The 22,222-nt window shown below is 48.0% G+C and overlaps 1 protein-coding gene across 1 annotated transcript in view; it reads right to left on the reverse strand.

Annotated features, from left to right (window-relative positions):
• LOC139387053 (rho GTPase-activating protein 29-like) overlaps window positions 1-22,222 on the reverse strand; it is an 88,198-nt gene that overhangs the window by 60,292 nt on the left and 5,684 nt on the right. Inside the window, exon 2 of the mRNA XM_071133032.1 lies at window positions 2,854-2,997. Within this exon, the coding sequence (XP_070989133.1) occupies window positions 2,854-2,997 (144 nt within the window). The remainder of the gene's footprint in view (window positions 1-2,853; window positions 2,998-22,222) is intronic.

The following is a 22,222-nucleotide window of genomic DNA, read 5'->3' on the forward strand; positions in this document are numbered from 1 at the left end:
GTCTTCCATGTGTCCTCCATGTGTCCTCCATGTGTCTTCCATGTGTCCTCCATGTGTCCTCCATGTGTCTTCCATGTGTCCCCCATGTGTCCTCCATGTGTCTTCCATGTGTCCTCCATGTGTCTTCCATGTGTCCCCCATGTGTCTTCCATGTGTCCTCCATGTGTCTTCCATGTGTCCCCATGTGTCCTCCATGTGTCCCCCATGTGTCTTCCATGTGTCCTCCATGTGTCCTCCATGTGTCCTCCATGTGTCTTCCATGTGTCCCCCATGTGTCCTCCATGTGTCCTCCATGTGTCTTCCATGTGTCTTCCATGTGTCCCCCATGTGTCCCCCATGTGTCCCCCATGTGTCCTCCATGTGTCCTCCATGTGTCCCCCATGTGTCCCCCATGTGTCCTCCATGTGTCCTCCATGTGTCTTCCATGTGTCCTCCATGTGTCCCCCATGTGTCCTCCATGTGTCCTCCATGTGTCCCCCATGTGTCCTCCATGTGTCCTCCAGGTGTCTTCCATGTGTCCTCCATGTGTCCCCCATGTGTCCCCCATGTGTCCTCCATGTGTCCTCCATGTGTCCTCCATGTGTCCCCCATGTGTCCCCCATGTCCAAGCAGAACCAAACACAACTCACCTCCTAGTGGCCAGGATTCAGAACTGTTTGTAATAGAAGACTGATTTAAAAGGTGAAAGAACAATAAAGTTGATTCATTGTCAAATACAACTCTTGCTCTCCTTGATATTTCCACTACAGCAGCTGGTATTCAAACTTTTTCAGCCCATTTCTTCCATCAGAATGTCTAAAGACATTTTCCCCAAATCTAATGACCTTAAAAATCGGTACATTTTGATTATTACATCAACAAATAATCTTAAATTCATTACATTTTCATCTCTCATCAAAATGAAAAGAAATCAATAAATACAGTTACTCAATAAAAAATGTATTTTTATTTTATTTAAATGATCTTTCTCAAAAACGTTTGTATATATTGTCCCATACAATAATGTGTACTCTTATTTTTTGGTTCCAATTTATAACATTTTAGTATCTTTTTTTGGGGGGGGGGGGGGGTGACCCCACTGCAGTTCCTGGGTCACGACCCTGACTTTGAATACCTCTGCACTAGAGTGACATTCACTACTTGAGGGTCTAGTGAATGAACTGAAGAACTAAAAGGTCAAACACCTGACAGGATGCCTTGTTTCCATGGTGATGACGATTCCTTCTTCTTGGTTCCCTTTCCGCATTCTGAGCATATTCTTGAAGCACCTCTCAGTGTCAACACGAGGGAGATGCATTCTAGGTCAGAATGATGCTCAGATCAGAGATAAAAAACTAATATAAACTCAGCAACAAAAAAAAGAAATGTCCTCCACTGCCAACTGAGTTTATTTTCAGAAAACTTAACATGCGTAAATATTTGTATGAACATAACAAGATTCAACAACTGAGACATAAACTGAACAAGTTCCACAGACATGTGAATAACAGAAATTGAATAATGTGTCACTGAACAAAGTGGGGGGGTCACAAATCAAAAGTAACAGTCAGTATCTGGTGTGGCCACCAGCTGCAATAAGAACTGCAGTGCATCTACTCCTCATGGACTGCACCAGATTTGTTAGTTCTTGCTGTGAGATGTTACCCCACTCTTCCACCAAGACACCTGCAAGTTCCCAGACATTTCTGGGGGGAATGGCCCTAGCCCTCAACCTCCGATCCAACAGGTTCCAGACGTGCTCAATGGGATTGAGATCTGGGCTCTTCTTGCAGGAAATTACGCACAGAACGAGCAGTATGGCTGTGATGGCATTGTCATGCTGGAGGGTCATGTCAGGATGAGCCTGCAGGAAGGGTACCACATGAGGGAGGAGGATGTCTTCCCTGTAACGCACAGCGTTGCGATTGCCTGCAATGACAACAAGCTCAGTCTGATGATGCTGTGACACACCGCCCCAGACCATGACGGACCCTCCACCTCGATCCCGCTCCAGAGTACAGGCCTCGGTGTAACACTCATTCCTTCGACGATAAACGCGAATCCGAACATCACCCCTGGTGAGACAAAACCGCAATTCGTCAGTGAAGAGCACTTTTTGCCAGTCCTGTCTGGTCCAGCGATGTTGGGTTTGTGCCCAAAGGCGACGCTGTTGCCAGTGATGTCTGGTGAGGACCTGCCTTACAACAGACCTACAAGCCCTCAGTCCAGCCTCTCTCAGCCTATTGCGGACAGTCTGAGCACTGATGGAGGGATTGTACATTCCTGGTGTAACTCGAGCAGTTGTTGTTGCCATCCTGTACATGTCCCGCAGGTGAAATGTTCAGATGTACCGATCTGTGCAGGTGTTGATACACATGGTCTGCCACTGTGAGGACGATCAGCTGTCTGTCCTGCCTCACTGTAGCTCTGTCTTAGGCGTCTCACAGTGCGGACATTGCAAGTTATTGCCCTGGCCACATCTGCAGTCCTCATGCCTCCTTGCAGCATGCCTAAGGCACGTTCACGCAGATGAGCAGGGACCCTGGGCATCTTTCTTTTGGTGTTTTTCCAGAGTCAGTAGAAAGGCCTATTTAGTGTCCTAAGTTTTCATAACTGTGACCATAATTGCCTACCGTCTGTAAGCTGTTAGTGTCTTAACAACCGGTTCCACAGGTGCATGTTCATTAATAGTTTATGGTTGATTGAACAAGCATGGGGAAACAGTGTTTAAACCCTTTACAATGAAGATCTGTGCAGTTATTGGGATTTTTACAAATTATCTTTGAAAGACAGGGTCCTGAAAAAGGGCTGTTATTTAATCTTTTTTTTAAATATATATTTAAAGAAAAGATGTGCGGATGAAAGGATACTAACCTTTGACCTTAGTGATGACGGTGCCGGCAGCCCTGAGGATGTCTACAGAGTTGAGGGTCTGGTGTTTGCCGATGACAGACTTGAGAACACGGAGCAGCTCCCTCAACCGCTCCTGTACCCGCTGAGGGAGTCCCTCGTGGCTTTCTGGAAGAGAGGACGAGGAGAAATAGATCTGTCAAGTAACATTTTTTTAATTAAAAACAGATGAGAAAGAATAACAGATTAACATAGGAAAGAAATCTGAAACAATAATGATCGCACCACAGTCACCAAGCACAAACTCCTAAATATGTCAGGTGCGTGACGGTTCCCCACTGAGAAGCCCGAAGGAAAGATAATCACCACCCAGCCTGTTAGGTCTAACTGTTTTGTAGTGAATTATAGTACAAATATTTAAAAAAAAATGTTCATTTGGATTTTTTGTTGTTGAAAAGTTTGAAATTTCAACAGCTATAGATTCTAGACTACATATCAGCCATATCTGTGAGGGATCAGAACTACGACCGGTTCCATTGTGACCCATCGGCAGAGAGGACACAACGCATGGCATTCTTCTTAGTGTTTACTTTACCAGCACCCACATTAGGGACAGCAATAACGGAGGGAGTCTTTAGATAAAGAATATCTGTCTCTGGACTGGAGTTGTGGAAGACAGGAAACTAAAGTAGTTGTGGTTGAGAGAAGGTGTTTGTAATGAAACTATTCCACTTTAGCCAACTCGTTAAAAAAAAAGATTTGACTTGTTTTGTTTTAAACAGTAACACAATATCTCACTGTACAGAGCAACAAGTGATGATTAGGTTAAGTAACTGGCCTCAACTAACCAATCAGGTGATAGGCTAGTACTAGTATAGACTAAGAGTAGGCTAGTCTGTCTTTACGGATCTCCCCTGAATTTCACTACAAACAGTCTTGACGGATCCCCCCTGAGTTATCCTTTCACTACGAACCGTCTCCACGGATCTCCCCTGAATTCTAACAGGGTTGTTGACAGCTACACAGTGGGCAGAAACAGCTGAAACGGGAGGGGATGTTGTCTCGTCTCTGTGTGCAGTAATCTGTTGTGGGTCTAGGGATTGGGCGCCAGACAGTAGGTGAGTTCATGTCTCACCACCTAGGACTGACGATATGAAACACCAGAGCGGTCTGTTTTTCTACCCTCTGCAGATACAACTGCACTAGGAGGATGAGCGAAGAGACGGAATGTATTGGAAAGGCAATGGAATTACAGTGGGAGTGAAAACTAGGAGAGCCAGCGTGTGTGTGTGGGGGGGCAGGGTCCAACACGCCACCCCCCCCCCTCCTTCCCCTCTCACACACACACATACATACATACAGTCACACACACACACACACACACACATATACAGTCACACACACACACACACACAGTCACACACAAACATATACAGTCACACACACACACAAGCATGGTGTCCACCCATATACAGAGGAAATGTTCAGTATTTTCAGAAAATATTTTGGGTGGAAGTGGTTGAGGTGAACTCATGAACCTGAATGACAGTTTCATTACAGACACCTTAGTATTAGTAACACAGCATATAAACATAGTGCTGCTAGTTTATAGTGAAACTTCCAGCACAGAAACATGATGAATCCACAGGCTAGCACTCCGCACGAGAAGAGAACAGCCGTGAGACTAAGAGAAACATCCTCCAGTCAAACAAAATTAGGCCTAATCTACCCTCCTCCTTCTCCTATTCTTCCTCCTCATCCTCCCCCTCTTCCTCCTCCCTCAGCTCTAGTGTTCAATTTAAAGGAAGTAAGGGAGATAATTGGCTAGGCTAAACCTTTGAACATAAATTGGCTGACCCTCCACCCACCCTCCTTGGCTGGACTAGTCACTACAACTCCCTGGACTGGTCACTACAACTCCCTGGACTGATCACTACAACTCCCTGGACTGGTCACTACAACTCCCTGGACTGGTCACTACAACTCCCTGGTCTAGTCACTACAACTCCCTGGTCTAGTCACTACAACTCCCTGGTCTAGTCACTACAACTCCCTGGTCTAGTCACTACAACTCCCTGGTCTAGTCACTACAACTCCCTGGTCTAGTCACTACAACTCCCTGGTCTAGTCACTACAACTCCCTGGTCTAGTCACTACAACTCCCTAGTCTAGTCACTACAACTCCCTGGACTGGTCACTACAACTCCCTGGGCGAGTCACTACAACTCCCTGGACTGGTCACTACAAATCCCTGGGCTGGTCACTACAAATCCCTGGGCTGGTCCCTGGACTAGTCACTACAACTCCCTGGTCTAGTCACTACAACTCCCTGGTCTGGTCACTACAACTAACTGGTCTAGTCACTACAACTCCCTGGGCTGGTCCCTGGACTAGTCACTACAACTCCCTGGGCTAGTCACTACAACTCCCTGGACTAGCCACTATAACTCCCTGGGCTAGTCACTACAACTCCCTGGGCTAGTCACTACAACTTCCTGGACTGGTCACTACAACTCCCTGGGCTGGTCACTACAACTCCCTGGGCTGGTCACTACAACTCCCTGGGCTGGTCACTGTTCTGTTATAATCTCCACCCGGCACAGCCAGAAGAGGACTGGCCACCCCACATAGCCTGGTTCCTCTCTAGGTTTCTTCCTAGGTTTTGGCCTTTCTAGGGAGTTTTTACACCTGCATTGCTTGCTGTTTGGGGTTTTAGGCTGGGTTTCTGTACAGCACTTTGAGATATCAGCTGATGTACGAAGGGCTATATAAATAAATTTGATTTGATTTTTGATTTGGGCTGGTCACTACAACTCCCTGGGCTGGTCCCTGGACTAGTCACTACAACTCCCTGGACTGGTCACTACAACTCCCTGGACTAGTCACTACAACTCCCTGGACTAGTCACTACAACTCCCTGGACTAGTCACTACAACTCCCTGGACTAGTCACTATAACTCCCTGGACTAGTCACTACAACTCCCTGGACTAGTCACTACAACTCCCTGGACTAGTCACTACAACTCCCTAGGGTGGTCTCTAAACCATATTGTTTACATGAAGACCCCTTGCTGACACAACCGAGGGCACCCTGTCTTTTGGTTCTGTGTGTGTATATGTGTGTGTGTGTCTGTGGGTGTGTGTGTGTGTGTGTGTGTGTGTGTGTGTGTGTGTGTGTGTGTGTGTGTCGAGTGAGATATCTGACCCCCCTAAGCCACCCATGCTTCCCGCTCAGTCTGTCTAATGTTTGTTTACCCCCAGATCAGGCCCTTGGCGATACCCCCCCCACCCCACCCCTGCCTGCTCGTCTAAACCCTGACCAGAGTCGATTCCAGTCACATTCCAGTACAAATGTACATGGAAATCCTCCGTCCACAGGAATGCAATTCAATTTCGGTTTTGGTTTGTTCACACCCAGATCAGGCCCATGCCTCTCAACTTGATCCTCTGCTCAACGTACCCGACACACACCCCTCCTCTTCCAAGGGAGTAGTCTCGGCGTTAACCAGAGTTGAGGTTTGCTCATGTCTCTATAGGAATGCAATTCAATCCCTGAATTGGCTGGGCCTGTTAATGCTTTGCTGTCTAAGAGGAAAAACCTCTTCACTATCTGAGAAAGAGAGAAAAAAAGATAAGACTTTGCAATGTTATAATGAACTCCTAACTAGACTATAAATGACCTTGAGTTACGCATTTCAAATGTGTGTCATTGAACATAAAGGAGTGTTAAAGTTCCGTGTAAAAGGACCCATGAACCAACACCATCTGAAGTTCATAGGCACTCCTCCCATGAGGTGTACAATTAAAACCTATATAGTTTTTTTTATATTAAGTTTAAATATACATTTTTCCTAAAATTTAGAAATAAGCAAAAAAAGGCTTGAGTTCTGGTCAAACATTCTCTACTATTAGTTGACTAAATATCATAACATTTAGATTTTCATTCTGCTGAAATTATTTTCATTCTGTAAGTTTAATAAATCAGACACAAGAGGTATGTGGCAGGGTCTACAGTCAATTACAAAGAGAAAACCAGTCCCGTCGTGGACCAGGATGTCTTGCTCCCAGACAGACTAAATAACTTTTTTGCTCGCTTTGAGGACAATACAGTGCCACTGACCGCCCCGTAGCACTCACTTCCGTCACCATGAAGTGCTTTGAGAGACTAGTCAAGGACCATATCACCTCCACCCTACCTGACACCCTAGACCCACTTCAATTTGTTTACCGCCCCAATAGGTCCACAGACGACGCAATCACAACCACACTGCCCTAACCCATCTGGACAAGAGGAATACCTATGTGAGAATGCTGTTCATCGACTACAGCTCAGCATTTAACACCATAGTACCCTCCAAACTCGTCATCAAGCTCGAGACCCTGGGTCTCGACCCCGCCTTGTGCAACTGGGTACTAGACTTCCTGATGGGCCGCCCCCAGGTGGAGAGGGTAGGTAACAACATCTCCACCCCGCTGATCCTCAACACTGGGGCCCTCGAAGTGTGGTGTCAGGAAAATAACCTCATACTCAACGTCAACAAAACAAAGGAGATGATTGTGGACTTCAGGAAAGCAGAGGGAGCAGCCCCCTATCCACATCGACGGGACAGTAGTGGAGAGGGTAGTAAGTTTTAAGTTCCTCGGCGTACACATCACGGACAAACTGAATTGGTCCACCCACACTGACAGCATCGTGAAGAAGGCGCAGCAGCGCCTCTTCAACCTCAGGAGGCTGAAGAAATTCGGCTTGTCACCAAAAGCATTCACAAACTTCTACAGATGCACAATCGAGAGCATCCTGTCGGGCTGTATCACTGCCTGGTACGGCAACTGCTCCACCCACAACCGTAAGGCTCTCCAGAGGGTAGTGAGGTCTGCACAACGCATCACAGGGGGCAAACTACCTGCCCTCCAGGACACCTACACCACCCGATGTCACAGGAAGGCCATAAAGATCATCAAGGACAACAACCACCCGAGCCACTGCCTGTTCACCCCGCTATCATCCAGAAGGCGAGGTCAGTACAGGTGCATCAAAGCTGGGACCGAGAGACTGAAAAACAGCTTCTATCTCAAGGCCATCAGACTGTTTAACAGCCACCACTAACACTGAGTGACTGCTGCCAACACACTGACTCAACTCCAGCCACTTTAATAATGGAAATTGATGGAATTGATGTAAAAATATATCACTAGCCACTTTAAACTATGCCACTTTGTTTACATACCCTACATTACTCATCTACTGCATCTTACCTATGACGTTCTGTACCATCACTCATTCATATATCTTTATGTACATATTCTTTATACATTTACACTTGTGTCTATAAGGTAGTAGTTTTGGAATTGTTAGCTAGATAACTCGTTGGTTATTACTGCATTGTCAGAACTAGAAGCACAAGCATTTCGCTACACTCGCATTAACATCTGCTAACCATGTGTATGTGACAAATAAATTTGATTTGATTAGATTTCTCTCTCTCGCTCCATCTCTCCCTGTCGCTCCATGTCTGCCTGTCTCACTCTCAATTCAATTCAATTCAATTCAAGGGGCTTTATTGGCATGGGAAACATATGTTAACATCGCCAAAGCAAGTGAGGTAGATAATATACAAAAGTGAAATAAACAAATATCAACATAAATATGGGATGTAAATTAAATGCTATTTGTCACATGCGCCGAACTCAACCTTACCATGAAATGGTAACTTACAAGCCCTTACTTACAAGCTATGATGGCACACTGTGGTATTTCACCCAGTAGATATGGGAGTTTATCCAAATTGGGTTTGTTTTCGAATTCTTTGTGGATCTGTGTAATCTGAGGGAAATATGTGTCTCTAATATGGTCATACATTTGGCAGGAGGTTAGGAAGTGCAGCCCAGTTTCCACCTCATTTTGTGGGCAGTGAGCACATAGCCTGTCTTCTCTTGAGAGCCATGTCTGCCTACGGTGGCCTTTCTCAATAGCAAGGCTATGCTCACTGAGTCTGTACATAGTCAAAGCTTTCCTTAATTTTGGGTCAGTCACAGTAGTCTGGTATTCTGCCACTGGGTACTCTCTGTGTAGGGCCAAATAGCATTCTAGTTTGCTCTGTTTTTTTGTTAATTCTTTCCAATGTGTCAAGTAATTATCTTTTAGTTTTCTCATGATTTGGTTGGGTCTAATTGTGTTGCTGTCCTGGGGCTCTGTGGGGTGTGTTTGTGTTTGTGAACAGAGCCCCAGGACCAGCTTGCTTAGGGGACTCTTCTCCAGGTTCATCTCTCTGTAGGTGATGACTTTGATATGGAAGGTTTGGGAATCGCTTCCTTTTAGGTGGTTGTAGATTTTAACGTCTCTTTTCTGGATTTTGCTAATTAGCGGGTATCAGCCTAATTCTGCTCTGCATGCAATATTTTGTGTCCCCTTGTTGTACACGGAGGAAATTTTTGCAGAATTCTGCATGCAGAGTCTCAATTTGATGTTTGTCCCATTTTGTGAATTCTTGGTTGGTGAGCGGACCCCAGACCTCACAACCATGAAGGGCAAATGGGTTCTATAACTGATTCAAGTATTTTTTGCCAGATCCTAAATGGTATGTTGAATTTTATGTTCCTTTTGATGGCATAGAATGCCCTTCTTGCCTTGTCTCTCAGATCGTTCACAGCTTTGTGGAAGTTACCTCTGGCACTGATGTTAAGGACAAGGTATGTATAGTTTTTTGTGTGCCCTAGGGCAACGGTGTCTAGATGGAATTTGTATTTTTGGTCCTGGCGACTGGAACTTTTTTGGAACACCATTATTTTGGTCTTACTGAGATTTACTGTCAGGGCCCAGGTCTGACAGAATCTGTGCATAAGATCTAGGTGCTGCTGTAGGCTCTTCTTGGTTGGTGACAGAAGCACCAGATCATCAGCAAACAGCAGACATTTGACTTCAGATTCTAGCAGGGTGAGGCCGGGTGCTGCAGACTTTTCTGGTACCCTCGCCAATTCGCTGATAAATATGTTGAAGAAGGTGGGGCTTAAGCTGCATCCCTGTCTTACCCCACGGCCCTGTGGGAAGAAATGTGTGTGTTTTTTTGCCAATTTTAACCGCACACTTGAAGTTTGTGCATATGGATTTTATAATGCCATAAGTTTTACCCCCAACAGTCGAAGGCTTTTTTGAAATCAACAGCATGAGCTTTTCGTTTGTTTTGGTTTGTTTGTTTGTCAATTAGGGTGTCTCTCTCTCTCTCTCTCTCTCTCTCTCACCCTGTCTCTCTCTCCATGTCCCTGTCTCTCTCTCTCCCTGTCTCTCTCTCTCCCTGTCTCTCTCTCTCTCTCTCTCTATCCCTGTCTCTCTCTCTCTCTCTATCCCTGTCTCTCTCTCTCTCTCTCTCACCCTGTCTCTCTCTCTCTCCATGTCTCTCTCTCTCTCTCTATCCCTGTCTCTCTCTCTCTCTCACCCTGTCTCTCTCTATCCCTGTCTCTCTCTCTCTCCCCATTTCTCCCTGTCTCTTCCTCTCTCTCCGTCTGTCTCTCACGCTCCATCTCTTCCTCAATTGTGTTGTTTTTTCTATCAGAAAAGTGTGATCTTGAAAACATGAAGAAAAAAAACTGGGAAAACAAAACAGAGAAACCGTAATTTGAAGAAAAAAAATGTAACAGATTTTATAGTTAATTACCATGGAATTACACATCTCAGATACAGCATTAGACAAAACCCATACTGTAATCTAAATCTTCTTCCATATGCCTGTGGTCTTGTTGAGTCCTTTGTGATAAAGCCAATCTGGAGCCAGTGATACTGCGGCAGGCCAGGCTGTTGAGTTGAAGAAGCCTCAGGCCCCCCCCCCCCCTTGGCTTACAACAACATACAATCAACTGGCCTGTCTTGACCTGCCTATTCTCTCTACACTAGTCCATCTACAGCCTTCAAGCACAGTCAAGCCTGTTGAGTGGTGACACACACACACACACAGTCACACACAGTCACACACACACACATAGTCACACAGTCACACACACGCAATAATAGTTTAGCTCAGTGAGTCATTGAGTTTCAGAAAAGGCATTTCTCCAATCGAATTCTAAAGGGCCAAATGTTCCAAATGGAACCCTATTCCCTACATACTTCCAGAGCCCCCATGGACCCTGGTCAAAAGTAGTGTACTGGCAAGGGAATAGGGGCATTATATGGGACCCCGAGTTACTTCAGGGATTCTTACTCTCCGTTGCCTTTCTCTGCTTGTCAATTTCAGGCAGTAAAGGAGACCGAAAGAGAGAGAGAGAGAGAAAGAGACAGACACAGAGAGAGACACACAGAGACAGATACAGAGAGAGACAGAGAGCGAGAGACAGAGAGAGAGACAGAGAGAGACAGAGAGAGAGAGACAGAGAGAGAGAGAGACAGAGAGAGAGACAGAGAGAGACAGAGAGAGAGAGACAGAGAGAGAGAGACAGAGAGAGAGACAGAGAGAGAGACAGAGAGAGAGACAGAGAGAGAGACAGAGAGAGAGACAGAGAGAGACAGAGAGAGACACAGAGAGAGAGACAGAGAGAGACACAGAGAGAGACAGAGAGAGACAGAGAGAGAGACACAGAGAGAGACAGAGAGAGACAGAGAGAGAGACAGAGACAGACAGAGAGAGACAGAGAGAGAGACAGAGACAGACAGAGAGAGACACAGAGAGAGACACAGAGAGAGACACAGAGAGAGACAGAGAGAGACAGAGAGAGAGACAGAGAGAGACAGAGAGAGAGACAGAGAGAGACAGAGAGAGACAGAGAGAGAGACAGAGACAGACAGAGAGAGACACAGAGAGAGACACAGAGAGAGACAGAGAGAGACAGAGAGAGACAGAGAGAGAGACAGAGACAGACAGAGAGAGACAGAGAGAGACAGAGAGAGACAGAGAGAGAGACAGAGACAGACAGAGAGAGACAGAGAGAGAGACAGAGACAGACAGAGAGAGACACAGAGAGAGACACAGAGAGAGACAGAGAGAGAGACAGAGACAGACAGAGAGAGACACAGAGAGAGACAGAGAGAGACACAGAGAGAGAGAGAGAGAGAGAGAGAGAGAGACACAGAGAGAGACACAGAGAGAGACAGAGAGAGACAGAGAGAGAGACAGAGACAGACAGAGAGAGACAGAGAGAGACAGAGAGAGACAGAGAGAGAGACAGAGACAGACAGAGAGAGACAGAGAGAGAGACAGAGACAGACAGAGAGAGACACAGAGAGAGACACAGAGAGAGACAGAGAGAGACAGAGAGAGAGACAGAGACAGACAGAGAGAGACACAGAGAGAGACAGAGAGAGACAGAGAGAGAGAGAGAGTGTGTGTGTTTCAACACTAATGCTTTTTACAGTTGCACTTCAGGGCTTAGTCTAAGGCAAACATCTTGGTGTTTGTGGTCTGAAACCTGTTCGCTCCTGTATCAGCCGTTGTTGAATCAATTCAAACGTCTGGAGTTTATCTGGTCCTTTGTGAGCCTTTAGCCTACAGGGAGAGAGCGTGTTGTTGAAGGGGGGAAAAAAACAAACATCTTTCAGCGTTCAGGTCAGAGGTCAGTGTCAGAGTCAGTGTGTGTGTCAGTGTCTGTGTCAGAGTCCGTGTGTGTGTCAGTGTCAGTGTGTGTGTCAGTGTCAGTGTCAGTGTGACTATGCATGCGCCAGCAGTATCCTAGAAAATGTATTACAAATCTCCTTTGGAAAAAACACACAAAAAAAAACTATCTGGTGCCTCAAGTGACAACTTAGCAACACTCAGCCTAATAAGGTCTGGTGGTTTACAGTCTAGACCCAGAGAGAAGAGGCTTACTGGGCCTAAATCACATCTAAATCACATTTTATTTGTCACAATGTCGCCGAATAAAACCTTACAGTGAAATGCTTACTTACAGGTCCTTAACAAACAATGCAGTTTTAAGAAAATACACAAATAATTAAAAAGCAGCAGTAAGATAACAATGAGGAGGCTATATACAGGGTATTACGGTACAGAGTCAATGAGGAGGCTATATACAGGGTATTACGGTACAGAGTCAATGTGGAGGCTATATACAGGGTGTTACGGTACAGAGTCAATGTGGAGGCTATATACAGGGTGTTACGGTACAGAGTCAATGTGGAGGCTATATACAGGGTGTTACGGTACAGAGTCAACGTGGAGGCTATATACAGGGTATTACGGTACAGAGTCAATGTGGAGGCTATATACAGGGTATTACGGTACAGAGTCAATGTGGAGGCTATATACAGGGGGTACCAGTACAGAGTCAATGTGGAGGCTATATACAGGGTATTACGGTACAGAGTCAATGTGGAGGCTATATACAGGGTGTTACGGTACATAGTCAATGTGGAGGCTATATACAGGGTGTTACGGTACAGAGTCAATGTGGAGGCTATATACAGGGTATTACGGTACAGAGTCAATGTGGAGGCTATATACAGGGTGTTACGGTACAGAGTCAATGTGGAGGCTATATACAGGGTGTTACGGTACAGAGTCAATGTGGAGGCTATATACAGGGGGTACCGGTACAGAGTCAATGTGGAGGCTATATACAGGGTGTTACGGTACAGAGTCAATGTGGAGGCTATATACAGGGTGTTACGGTACAGAGTCAATGTGGAGGCTATGTACAGGGGTACCGGTACAGAGTCAATGTGGAGGCTATATACAGGGTGTTACGGTACAGAGTCAATGTGGAGGCTATATACAGGGTGTTACGGTACAGAGTCAATGTGGAGGCTATATACAGGGTATTACGGTACAGAGTCAATGTGGAGGCTATATACAGGGTATTACGGTACAGAGTCAATGTGGAGGCTATATACAGGGGGTACTGGTAACGAGTCAATGTGGAGGCTATATACAGGGTGTTACGGTACAGAGTCAATGTGGAGACTATATACAGGGTGTTACGGTACAGAGTCAATGTGGAGGCTATATACAGGGTGTTACGGTACAGAGTCAATGTGGAGGCTATATACAGGCTGTTACGGTACAGAGTCAATGTGGAGGCTATATACAGGGTGTTACGGTACAGAGTCAATGTGGAGGCTATATACAGGGTGTTACGGTACAGAGTCAATGTGGAGGCTATGTACAGGGGTACCGGTACAGAGTCAATGTGGAGGCTATATACAGGGTGTTACGGTACAGAGTCAATGTGGAGGCTATATACAGGGTGTTACGGTACAGAGTCAATGTGGAGGCTATATACAGGGTATTACGGTACAGAGTCAATGTGGAGGCTATATACAGGGTATTACGGTACAGAGTCAATGTGGAGGCTATATACAGGGGGTACTGGTAACGAGTCAATGTGGAGGCTATATACAGGGTGTTACGGTACAGAGTCAATGTGGAGACTATATACAGGGTGTTACGGTACAGAGTCAATGTGGAGGCTATATACAGGGTGTTACGGTACAGAGTCAATGTGGAGGCTATATACAGGCTGTTACGGTACAGAGTCAATGTGGAGGCTATATACAGGGGGTACCGGTAGAGAGTCAATGTGGAGGCTATATACAGGGTGTTACGGTGTGGAGGCTATATACAGGGTGTTACGGTACGGAGTCAATGTGGAGTCTATATACAGGGTGTTACGGTACAGAGTCAATGTGGAGGCTATATACAGGGTGTTACGGTACAGAGTCAACATGGAGGCTATATACAGGGTGTTACGGTACGGAGTCAATGTGGAGGCTATATACAGGGGGTACCGGTACAGAGTCAATGTGGAGTCTATATACAGGGTGTTACGGTACAGAGTCAATGTGGAGGCTATATACAGGGTGTTACGGTACAGAGTCAATGTGGAGGCTATATACAGGGTCCTACGGTACAGAGTCAATGTGGAGACTATATACAGGGGGTACTTGTACAGAGACAAAGTGGAGGCTATATACAGGGTGTACTGGTACAGAGTCAATGTGGAGGCTATATACAGGGTGTTACGGTACAGAGTCAATGCGGAGGCTATATAGTCTGTCTGTTTACTGTCTGGATCGTTTGCCATCTGTGTTACTGTCTGTATTAGGGTATTTCTTAAAAAAAATAGTCCGGAATGTGTGGTGTCTGGAGTCCGGACCGTGTGGTGTCTGGAGTCTGGACCGTGGGGTGTCTGGAGTCTGGACCGCGTGGTGTCTGTAGTCTGGACCGCGTGGTGTCTGGAGTCTGGACCGTGTGGTGTCTGGAGTCTGGACTGTGTGGTGTCTGGAGTCTGGACTGTGTGGTGTCTGGAGTCTGGACTGTGTGGTGTCTGGAGTCTGGACCGTGTGGTGTCTGGAGTCCGGAACGTGTGGTGTCTGGAGTCCGGACCGTGTGGTGTCTGGAGTCCGGACCGTGTGGTGTCTGGAGTCCGGACCGTGTGGTGTCTGGAGTCCGGACCGTGTGGTGTCTGGAGTCCGGACCGTGTGGTGTCTGGAGTCCGGACCGTGTGGTGTCTGGAGTCCGGACCGTGTGGTGTCTGAAGTCTGGACCGTGTGGTGTCTGAACCGTGTGGTGTCTGGAGACCGGACCGTGTGGTGTCTGGAGTCTGGACCGTGTGGTGTCTGGAGTCCGGACCGTGTGGTGTCTGAAGTCTGGACCGTGTGGTGTCTGAACCGTGTGGTGTCTGGAGACCGGACCGTGTGGTGTCTGGAGTCTGGACCGTGTGGTGTCTGGAGTCCGGACCGTGTGGTGTCTGGAGTCCGGACCGTGTGGTGTCTGGAAAGTGGGGTGTCTGGAGTCTGGACAGTGTGGTGTCTGGAGTCCGGACCGTGTGGTGTCTGGAGTCCGGACCGTGTGGTGTCTGGAGTCCGGACCGTGTGGTGTCTGGAGTCCGGACCGCGTGGTGTCTGGAGTCCGGACCGTGTGGTGTCTGGAGCCCGGACCGTGTGGTGTCTGGAGCCCGGACCGTGTGGTGTCTGGAGCCCGGACCGTGTGGTGTCTGGAGCCCGGACCGTGTGGTGTCTGGAGCCCGGACCGTGTGGTGTCTGGAGTCCGGACCGGGTGGTGTCTGGAGTCCGGACCGTGTGGTGTCTGGAGTCTGGACCGTGTGGTGTCTGGAGTCTGGACTGTGTGGTGTCTGGAGTCTGGACTGTGTGGTGTCTGGAGTCTGGACTGTGTGGTGTCTGGAGTCTGGACCGTGTGGTGTCTGGAGTCCGGAACGTGTGGTGTCTGGAGTCCGGACCGTGTGGTGTCTGGAGTCCGGACCGTGTGGTGTCTGGAGTCCGGACCGTGTGGTGTCTGGAGTCCGGACCGTGTGGTGTCTGGAGTCCGGACCGTGTGGTGTCTGGAGTCCGGACCGTGTGGTGTCTGGAGTCCGGACCGTGTGGTGTCTGAAGTCTGGACCGTGTGGTGTCTGAACCGTGTGGTGTCTGGAGACCGGACCGTGTGGTGTCTGGAGTCTGGACCGTGTGGTGTCTGGAGTCCGGACCGTGTGGTGTCTGAAGTCTGGACCGTGTGGTGTCTGAACCGTGTGGTGTCTGGAGACCGGACCGTGTGGTGTCTGGAGTCTGGACCGTGTGGTGTCTGGAGTCCGGACCGTGTGGTGTCTGGAGTCCGGACCGTGTGGTGTCTGGAAAGTGGGGTGTCTGGAGTCTGGACAGTGTGGTGTCTGGAGTCCGGACCGTGTGGTGTCTGGAGTCCGGACCGTGTGGTGTCTGGAGTCCGGACCGTGTGGTGTCTGGAGTCCGGACCGCGTGGTGTCTGGAGTCCGGACCGTGTGGTGTCTGGAGCCCGGACCGTGTGGTGTCTGGAGCCCGGACCGTGTGGTGTCTGGAGCCCGGACCGTGTGGTGTCTGGAGCCCGGACCGTGTGGTGTCTGGAGCCCGGACCGTGTGGTGTCTGGAGTCCGGACCGGGTGGTGTCTGGAGTCCGGACCGTGTGGTGTCTGGAGTCTGGACCGTGTGGTGTCTGGAGTCCGGACCGTGTGGTGTCTGGAGTCCGGACCGTGTGGTGTCTGGAAAGTGGGGTGTCTGGAGTCTGGACAGTGTGGTGTCTGGAGTCCGGACCGTGTGGTGTCTGGAGTCCGGACCGTGTGGTGTCTGGAGTCCGGACCGTGTGGTGTCTGGAGTCCGGACCGCGTGGTGTCTGGAGTCCGGACCGTGTGGTGTCTGGAGCCCGGACCGTTTGGTGTCTGGAGCCCGGACCGTGTGGTGTCTGGAGCCCGGACCGTGTGGTGTCTGGAGCCCGGACCGTGTGGTGTCTGGAGCCCGGACCGTGTGGTGTCTGGAGTCCGGACCGGGTGGTGTCTGGAGTCCGGACCGTGTGGTGTCTGGAGTTCGGACCGTGTGGTGTCTGGAGTCCGGACTGTGTGGTGTCTGAACCGTGTGGTGTCTGGAACGTGTGGTGTCTGGAGTCCGGACCGTGTGGTGTCTGGAGTCCGGACCGTGTGGTGTCTGGAGTCAGGACCGTGTGGTGTCTGGAGTCCGGACCGTGTGGTGTCTGGAGTCCGGACCGTGTGGTGTCTGGAGTCCGGACCGTGTGGTGTCTGGAGTCCGGACTGTGTGGTGTCAGGACTGTGGCGTGTCTGGACTGTGGGGTGTCTGGTCTAGAGGTGTGTCTGGACTGTGGGGTGTCTGGTCAAGAGGTGTGTCTGGACTGTGGGGTGTCTGGTCTAGAGGTGTGTCTCCTCTCTTAACAAGGGAAAAGGAGAGGAAAAGGTGGAGAGGAGGAACAGGACATCACAAATTAGGATGAAACACACACACACACACAAACACACACACACACAAACACACACACACACAAACACACACACACACACACACACACACACACACACACACACACAAACACACAAACAAACTGTGAACTGTCTAGAAATTATTAGAAAGACTCCACCTCTAGACCTCATTGACCGTCCACAGCAACCTGATCTACAACAACAGAATCTACCTCTAGACCTCATTGACCGTCCACAGCAACCTGATCTACAACAACAGAATCTACCTGTAGACCTCATTGACCGTCCACAGCAACCTGATCTACAACAACAGAATCTACCTCTAGACCTCATTGACCGTCCACAGCAACCTGATCTACAGCGACAGAATCGACCTAAACCAGGGGTGTCCAACATGTAATTCGAACAGCCCACCTATGAGTATTTGCTAATCAATTCTCAAAGTACATGCATTATTTCATGTGTTCCATCGCAAACTGTTATAAACACAAAGCTCCCGGCTACTATCCAATCAAAGCCAAATAGACATCATCCCAACCCTGGTTGGCCACTGTTTCTCTTAAAAAGCAAAACGCAACACAACATCTGCCAATGAACTTCCAGCAATACTTCCTGTCTGTCTGTTTGGTTAGCACGTTTTGTCTACCGTACGTCGCCATGGTAGCGATGTTAATGATAACCGGTGTCTTGTGGGTAAAACAGAAAGACTTTCCCCATAACCTTCACAATTAAATGTACATTTCAAATGAGGTTTACCTGACAGAACTACAGTAGGCTATATCATGAATGTTGGTATCAATTGGGTGCCAACTGCAATTGTTTTTGCAAACTCTGTCATGACATGTTCTACTGCCTAACAGCAGAAACATTGCTAGACCGACACATTCCTTTCTTGCTAGATGAGCAATTAAAGGGTAATTACACACAAAAAACATCTAAATTACATTTTTTTGGGGGGGGAATAAGAAATGGACATGGATTGAGAACCTACACGCCCCTACTTCTCCCTCATGCCACTACACTGGAGGCAAATGTTAAAGGCTGTGGCTTCTGGCCCTGTTGTAAAAACTATTTTACAGCCAGATGAATTCCATAACTACTAAACAAGAAACAGACAAACAGCTACGTCACCCATATTCAAGAACAAACCAATTCCCAATTCTTATTTTTAGTTATTTATCCGTTATTTTACCAGGTAAGTTGACTGAGAACACGTTCCCATTTGCAGCAACGACCTGGGGAATAGTTACAGGGGAGAGGAGGGGGATGAATGAGCCAATTGTAAACTGGGGATTATTAGGTGACCGTGATGGTTTGAGGGCCAGATTGCGAATATAGCCAGGACACCGGGGTTAACACCCCTACTCTTACAATAAGTGCCATGGGATCTTTAATGACCTCAGAGAGTCAGGACACCCGTTTAACGTCCCATCTGAAAGACGGCACCCTACACAGGGCAATGTCCCCAATCACTGCCCTGGGGCATTGGGATATTACTTTAGACCCGGGGAATGATCTATAGAGGCCCTATGATCTGGAACTCACTCCCACTTGATTTTGCCAAGCCATCTATAAGGACAGACGCTGGGAGACGAGAAGCAAGTACAGGAAGTGAACATTTAAAAAATAACCGACATGAAACAAGGACAGCGTCTAGACAGGGGAAACATAATGACAATAGTGCTGACACGGGGATCAAACCGAGGAACAGACAGATATAGGAGGGGCAATCACCAAAGTAATGGAGTCCAGGTGAGCCCAAAGACACACTGGTGCGCATAACGATGGTGACAGGTGTGAATAATGATGGGCAGCCTGGCGCCCAAAAGTGCCAGGGAGGGGGTGCGGGAGCAGGTGTGACAGTACCCCCCCCCCCTCTCTAGGGGCGCCACCCGGCGTCCCACCTGGGCGAGCCTGACTGGCCAGTCGAGACATGGGAGTCGGCGAGCCGGCTGAGGCATGGGAGCCTGACGAGCCGGTTGAGGCGTGAGAGCCTGACGAGCCAGCTTCGGCACGGGAGCCTGACGAGCCGGTTGAGGCATGACGTAGGGTGGGAGCCTGCCGAGCCAACCGAAGCAAGGAAACTTCTCAAGCCAGCTAAGGCGTGGAAGCCCGACGAGCCGGCTGTGGCAACCCCGGTTCCTTCGACAACGGCACCTGGACCTGACGTCACCAACAAAAAAAACCTGATGCGTCAAATTGTGGTGTCAGCATTCTGTAAGGACAGACGCTGGGAGATGAGAAGCAAGTACAGGAAGTGAACATTTAAAAAATAACCGACATGTAACAAGGACAGCGTCTGGACAGGGGAAACATAACAACAATAGTGCTGACACTGGGATCAAACCGAGGAACAGACAGATATAGGAGGGGCAATCACCAAAGTAATGGAGTCCAGGTGAGCCCAAAGACACACTGGTGCGCATAACGATGGTGACAGGTGTGAATAATGATGGGCAGCCCTCAAGCACCAGGGAGGGGGAGCGGATGCAGGCGTGACCACTATCCCCGTCGGTGTAAAAATATATAATCTAAGAGGCACCGCAGGTCCATCGCAGGTCTGCACCCCAAGTAGCTTGACTTTCTGTTTAGATGCTCTATTCCTTTATCTCTTTAGCATCTAGTTTTTATGTTATTGTTTGTTTGTCCACACGGCTGAATCTGAGTGATTAATGACCAATGGGAGGGGGTTACTCGACAAGCAATTTTAGGCTCTTTTCCTCTCCCGCCCATACTGTTGATTTTTTTTTCTCACTGTGTACAAACCGTCTTTCTATTTGTGCAAATAAACTAAAGTGTGGTTTTGTAATTGACAGAGAGATATTGTCTGTGGCTTCTAACTAGGCTTGGGCGATGTCCTCTTTATACCATATACCGAAGTATTTCAAAATACAGACGGTATGACTTTCAAAAACTGTCAAAAAATATATTTTGAAAAAATATGTACTGTCAAAAAATATATTTTGAAAAAATATGTTATAATATTTTTTGCCGTGCTATAAATTAAATATAACTATAAAAATATAAAACTAATAAAAATAAGAAGTCTAAGACGTGTCAAATGAATTATATCCACCTCAGGAATCCAGCATTTGGTTTGTTAACGTGCTAGCTAAGTGGCTAGATGTCAAGATCAAGCTTCCTGGTTACAGCAGAGACATTCCATCTCCTCCTGGATCAACGTCCCTGTTGCCTAAATGATTTTGTGCGTCAAAAAAATAGCGCCCCTCGTGTGCACTTCTGGTAATACCGTATACTCCGGGAATGGTATTATATGCCGGTGTGACAATCTGGACACCACCCAACCATACTTCTGACCCTGTTGTGAAGTGTGGTTTTCTAATAGTTCTAATAGAAAAACCAACTGTATGCAATGCATCACAAAATATGCAGGATGTGTCCAAGAGCTGGGTTAAGACTGCGAGAGGATCCCTGTGGACTGTAGCCTGGCCTGGGGTGCGTCTAGGGGTCTAAGCCACTGCCTCTGGAGCAGATGCACTCTGTACTAGAGGCTGACACAGGGGAACAGGATCCCTGTGGACTGTAGCCTGGCCTGGGGTGCGTCTAGGGGTCTAAGCCACTGCCTCTGGAGCAGATGCACTCTGTACTAGAGGCTGACACAGGGGAACAGGATCCCTGTGGACTGTAGCCTGGCCTGGGGTGGGTCTAGGGGTCTAAGCCACTGCCTCTGGAGCAGATGCACTCTGTACTAGAGGCTGACACAGGGGAACAGGATCCCTGTGGACTGTAGCCTGGCCTGGGGTGCGTCTAGGGGTCTAAGTCACTGCCTCTGGAGCAGATGCACTCTGTACTAGAGGCTGACACAGGGGAACAGGATCCCTGTGGACTGTAGCCTGGCCTGGGGTGGGTCTAGGGGTCTAAGCCACTGCCTCTGGAGCAGATGCACTCTGTACTAGAGGCTGACACAGGGGAACGGGATTCCTGCTGGAATGGGAGTGAAGTTCAGGACAGGAAGGGACAGGATCAACAGTCCACAGGAACTGACAGTACAGGAATTTGTTATTTTTCTTTTCTTCTTGTGTAAATAAGCAGATTTAGATGGACATATTGTTTTTTTAAATGTTTTTATGTTTGCCCCTCCTTCTCCCAACAGTAACACGCGTTCTTCTGTCTTCAATCACTATTAAAACAATTCGAATAGGCCTTTATCAGCTGGGCAGGCAATGAAAAGTACTGTAGCTAGCTCACAGCTAACAGCTTGGCAGGCAATGAAAAGTACTGTAGCTAGCTAACAGCTAACAGCTTGGCAGGCAATGAAAAGTACTGTAGCTAGCTAACAGCTAACAGCTTTGCAGGCAATGAAAAGTACTGTAGCTAGCTAACAGCTAACAGCTAACAGCTTGGCAGGCAATGAAAAGTACTGTAGCTAGCTAACAGCTAACAGCTTGGCAGACAATGAAAAGTACTGTAGCTAGCTAACAGCTAACAGCTTGGCAGGCAATGAAAAGTACTGTAGCTAGCTAACAGCTAACAGCTGGGCAGGCAATGAAAAGTACTGTAGCTAGCTAACAGGTAACAGCTGGGCTGGCAATGAAAAGTACTGTAGCTAGCTAACAGCTAACAGCTTGGCAGGCAATGAAAAGTACTGTAGCTAGCTAACAGCTGGGCTGGCAATGAAAAGTACTGTAGCTAGCTAACAGCTAACAGCTGGGCAGGCAATGAAAAGTACTGTAGCTAGCTAACAGGTAACAGCTGGGCTGGCAATGAAAAGTAC

Source organism: Oncorhynchus clarkii, chromosome 28 (assembly GCF_045791955.1).
Source record: "Oncorhynchus clarkii lewisi isolate Uvic-CL-2024 chromosome 28, UVic_Ocla_1.0, whole genome shotgun sequence".
Lineage (NCBI taxonomy): Eukaryota > Metazoa > Chordata > Actinopteri > Salmoniformes > Salmonidae > Oncorhynchus > Oncorhynchus clarkii.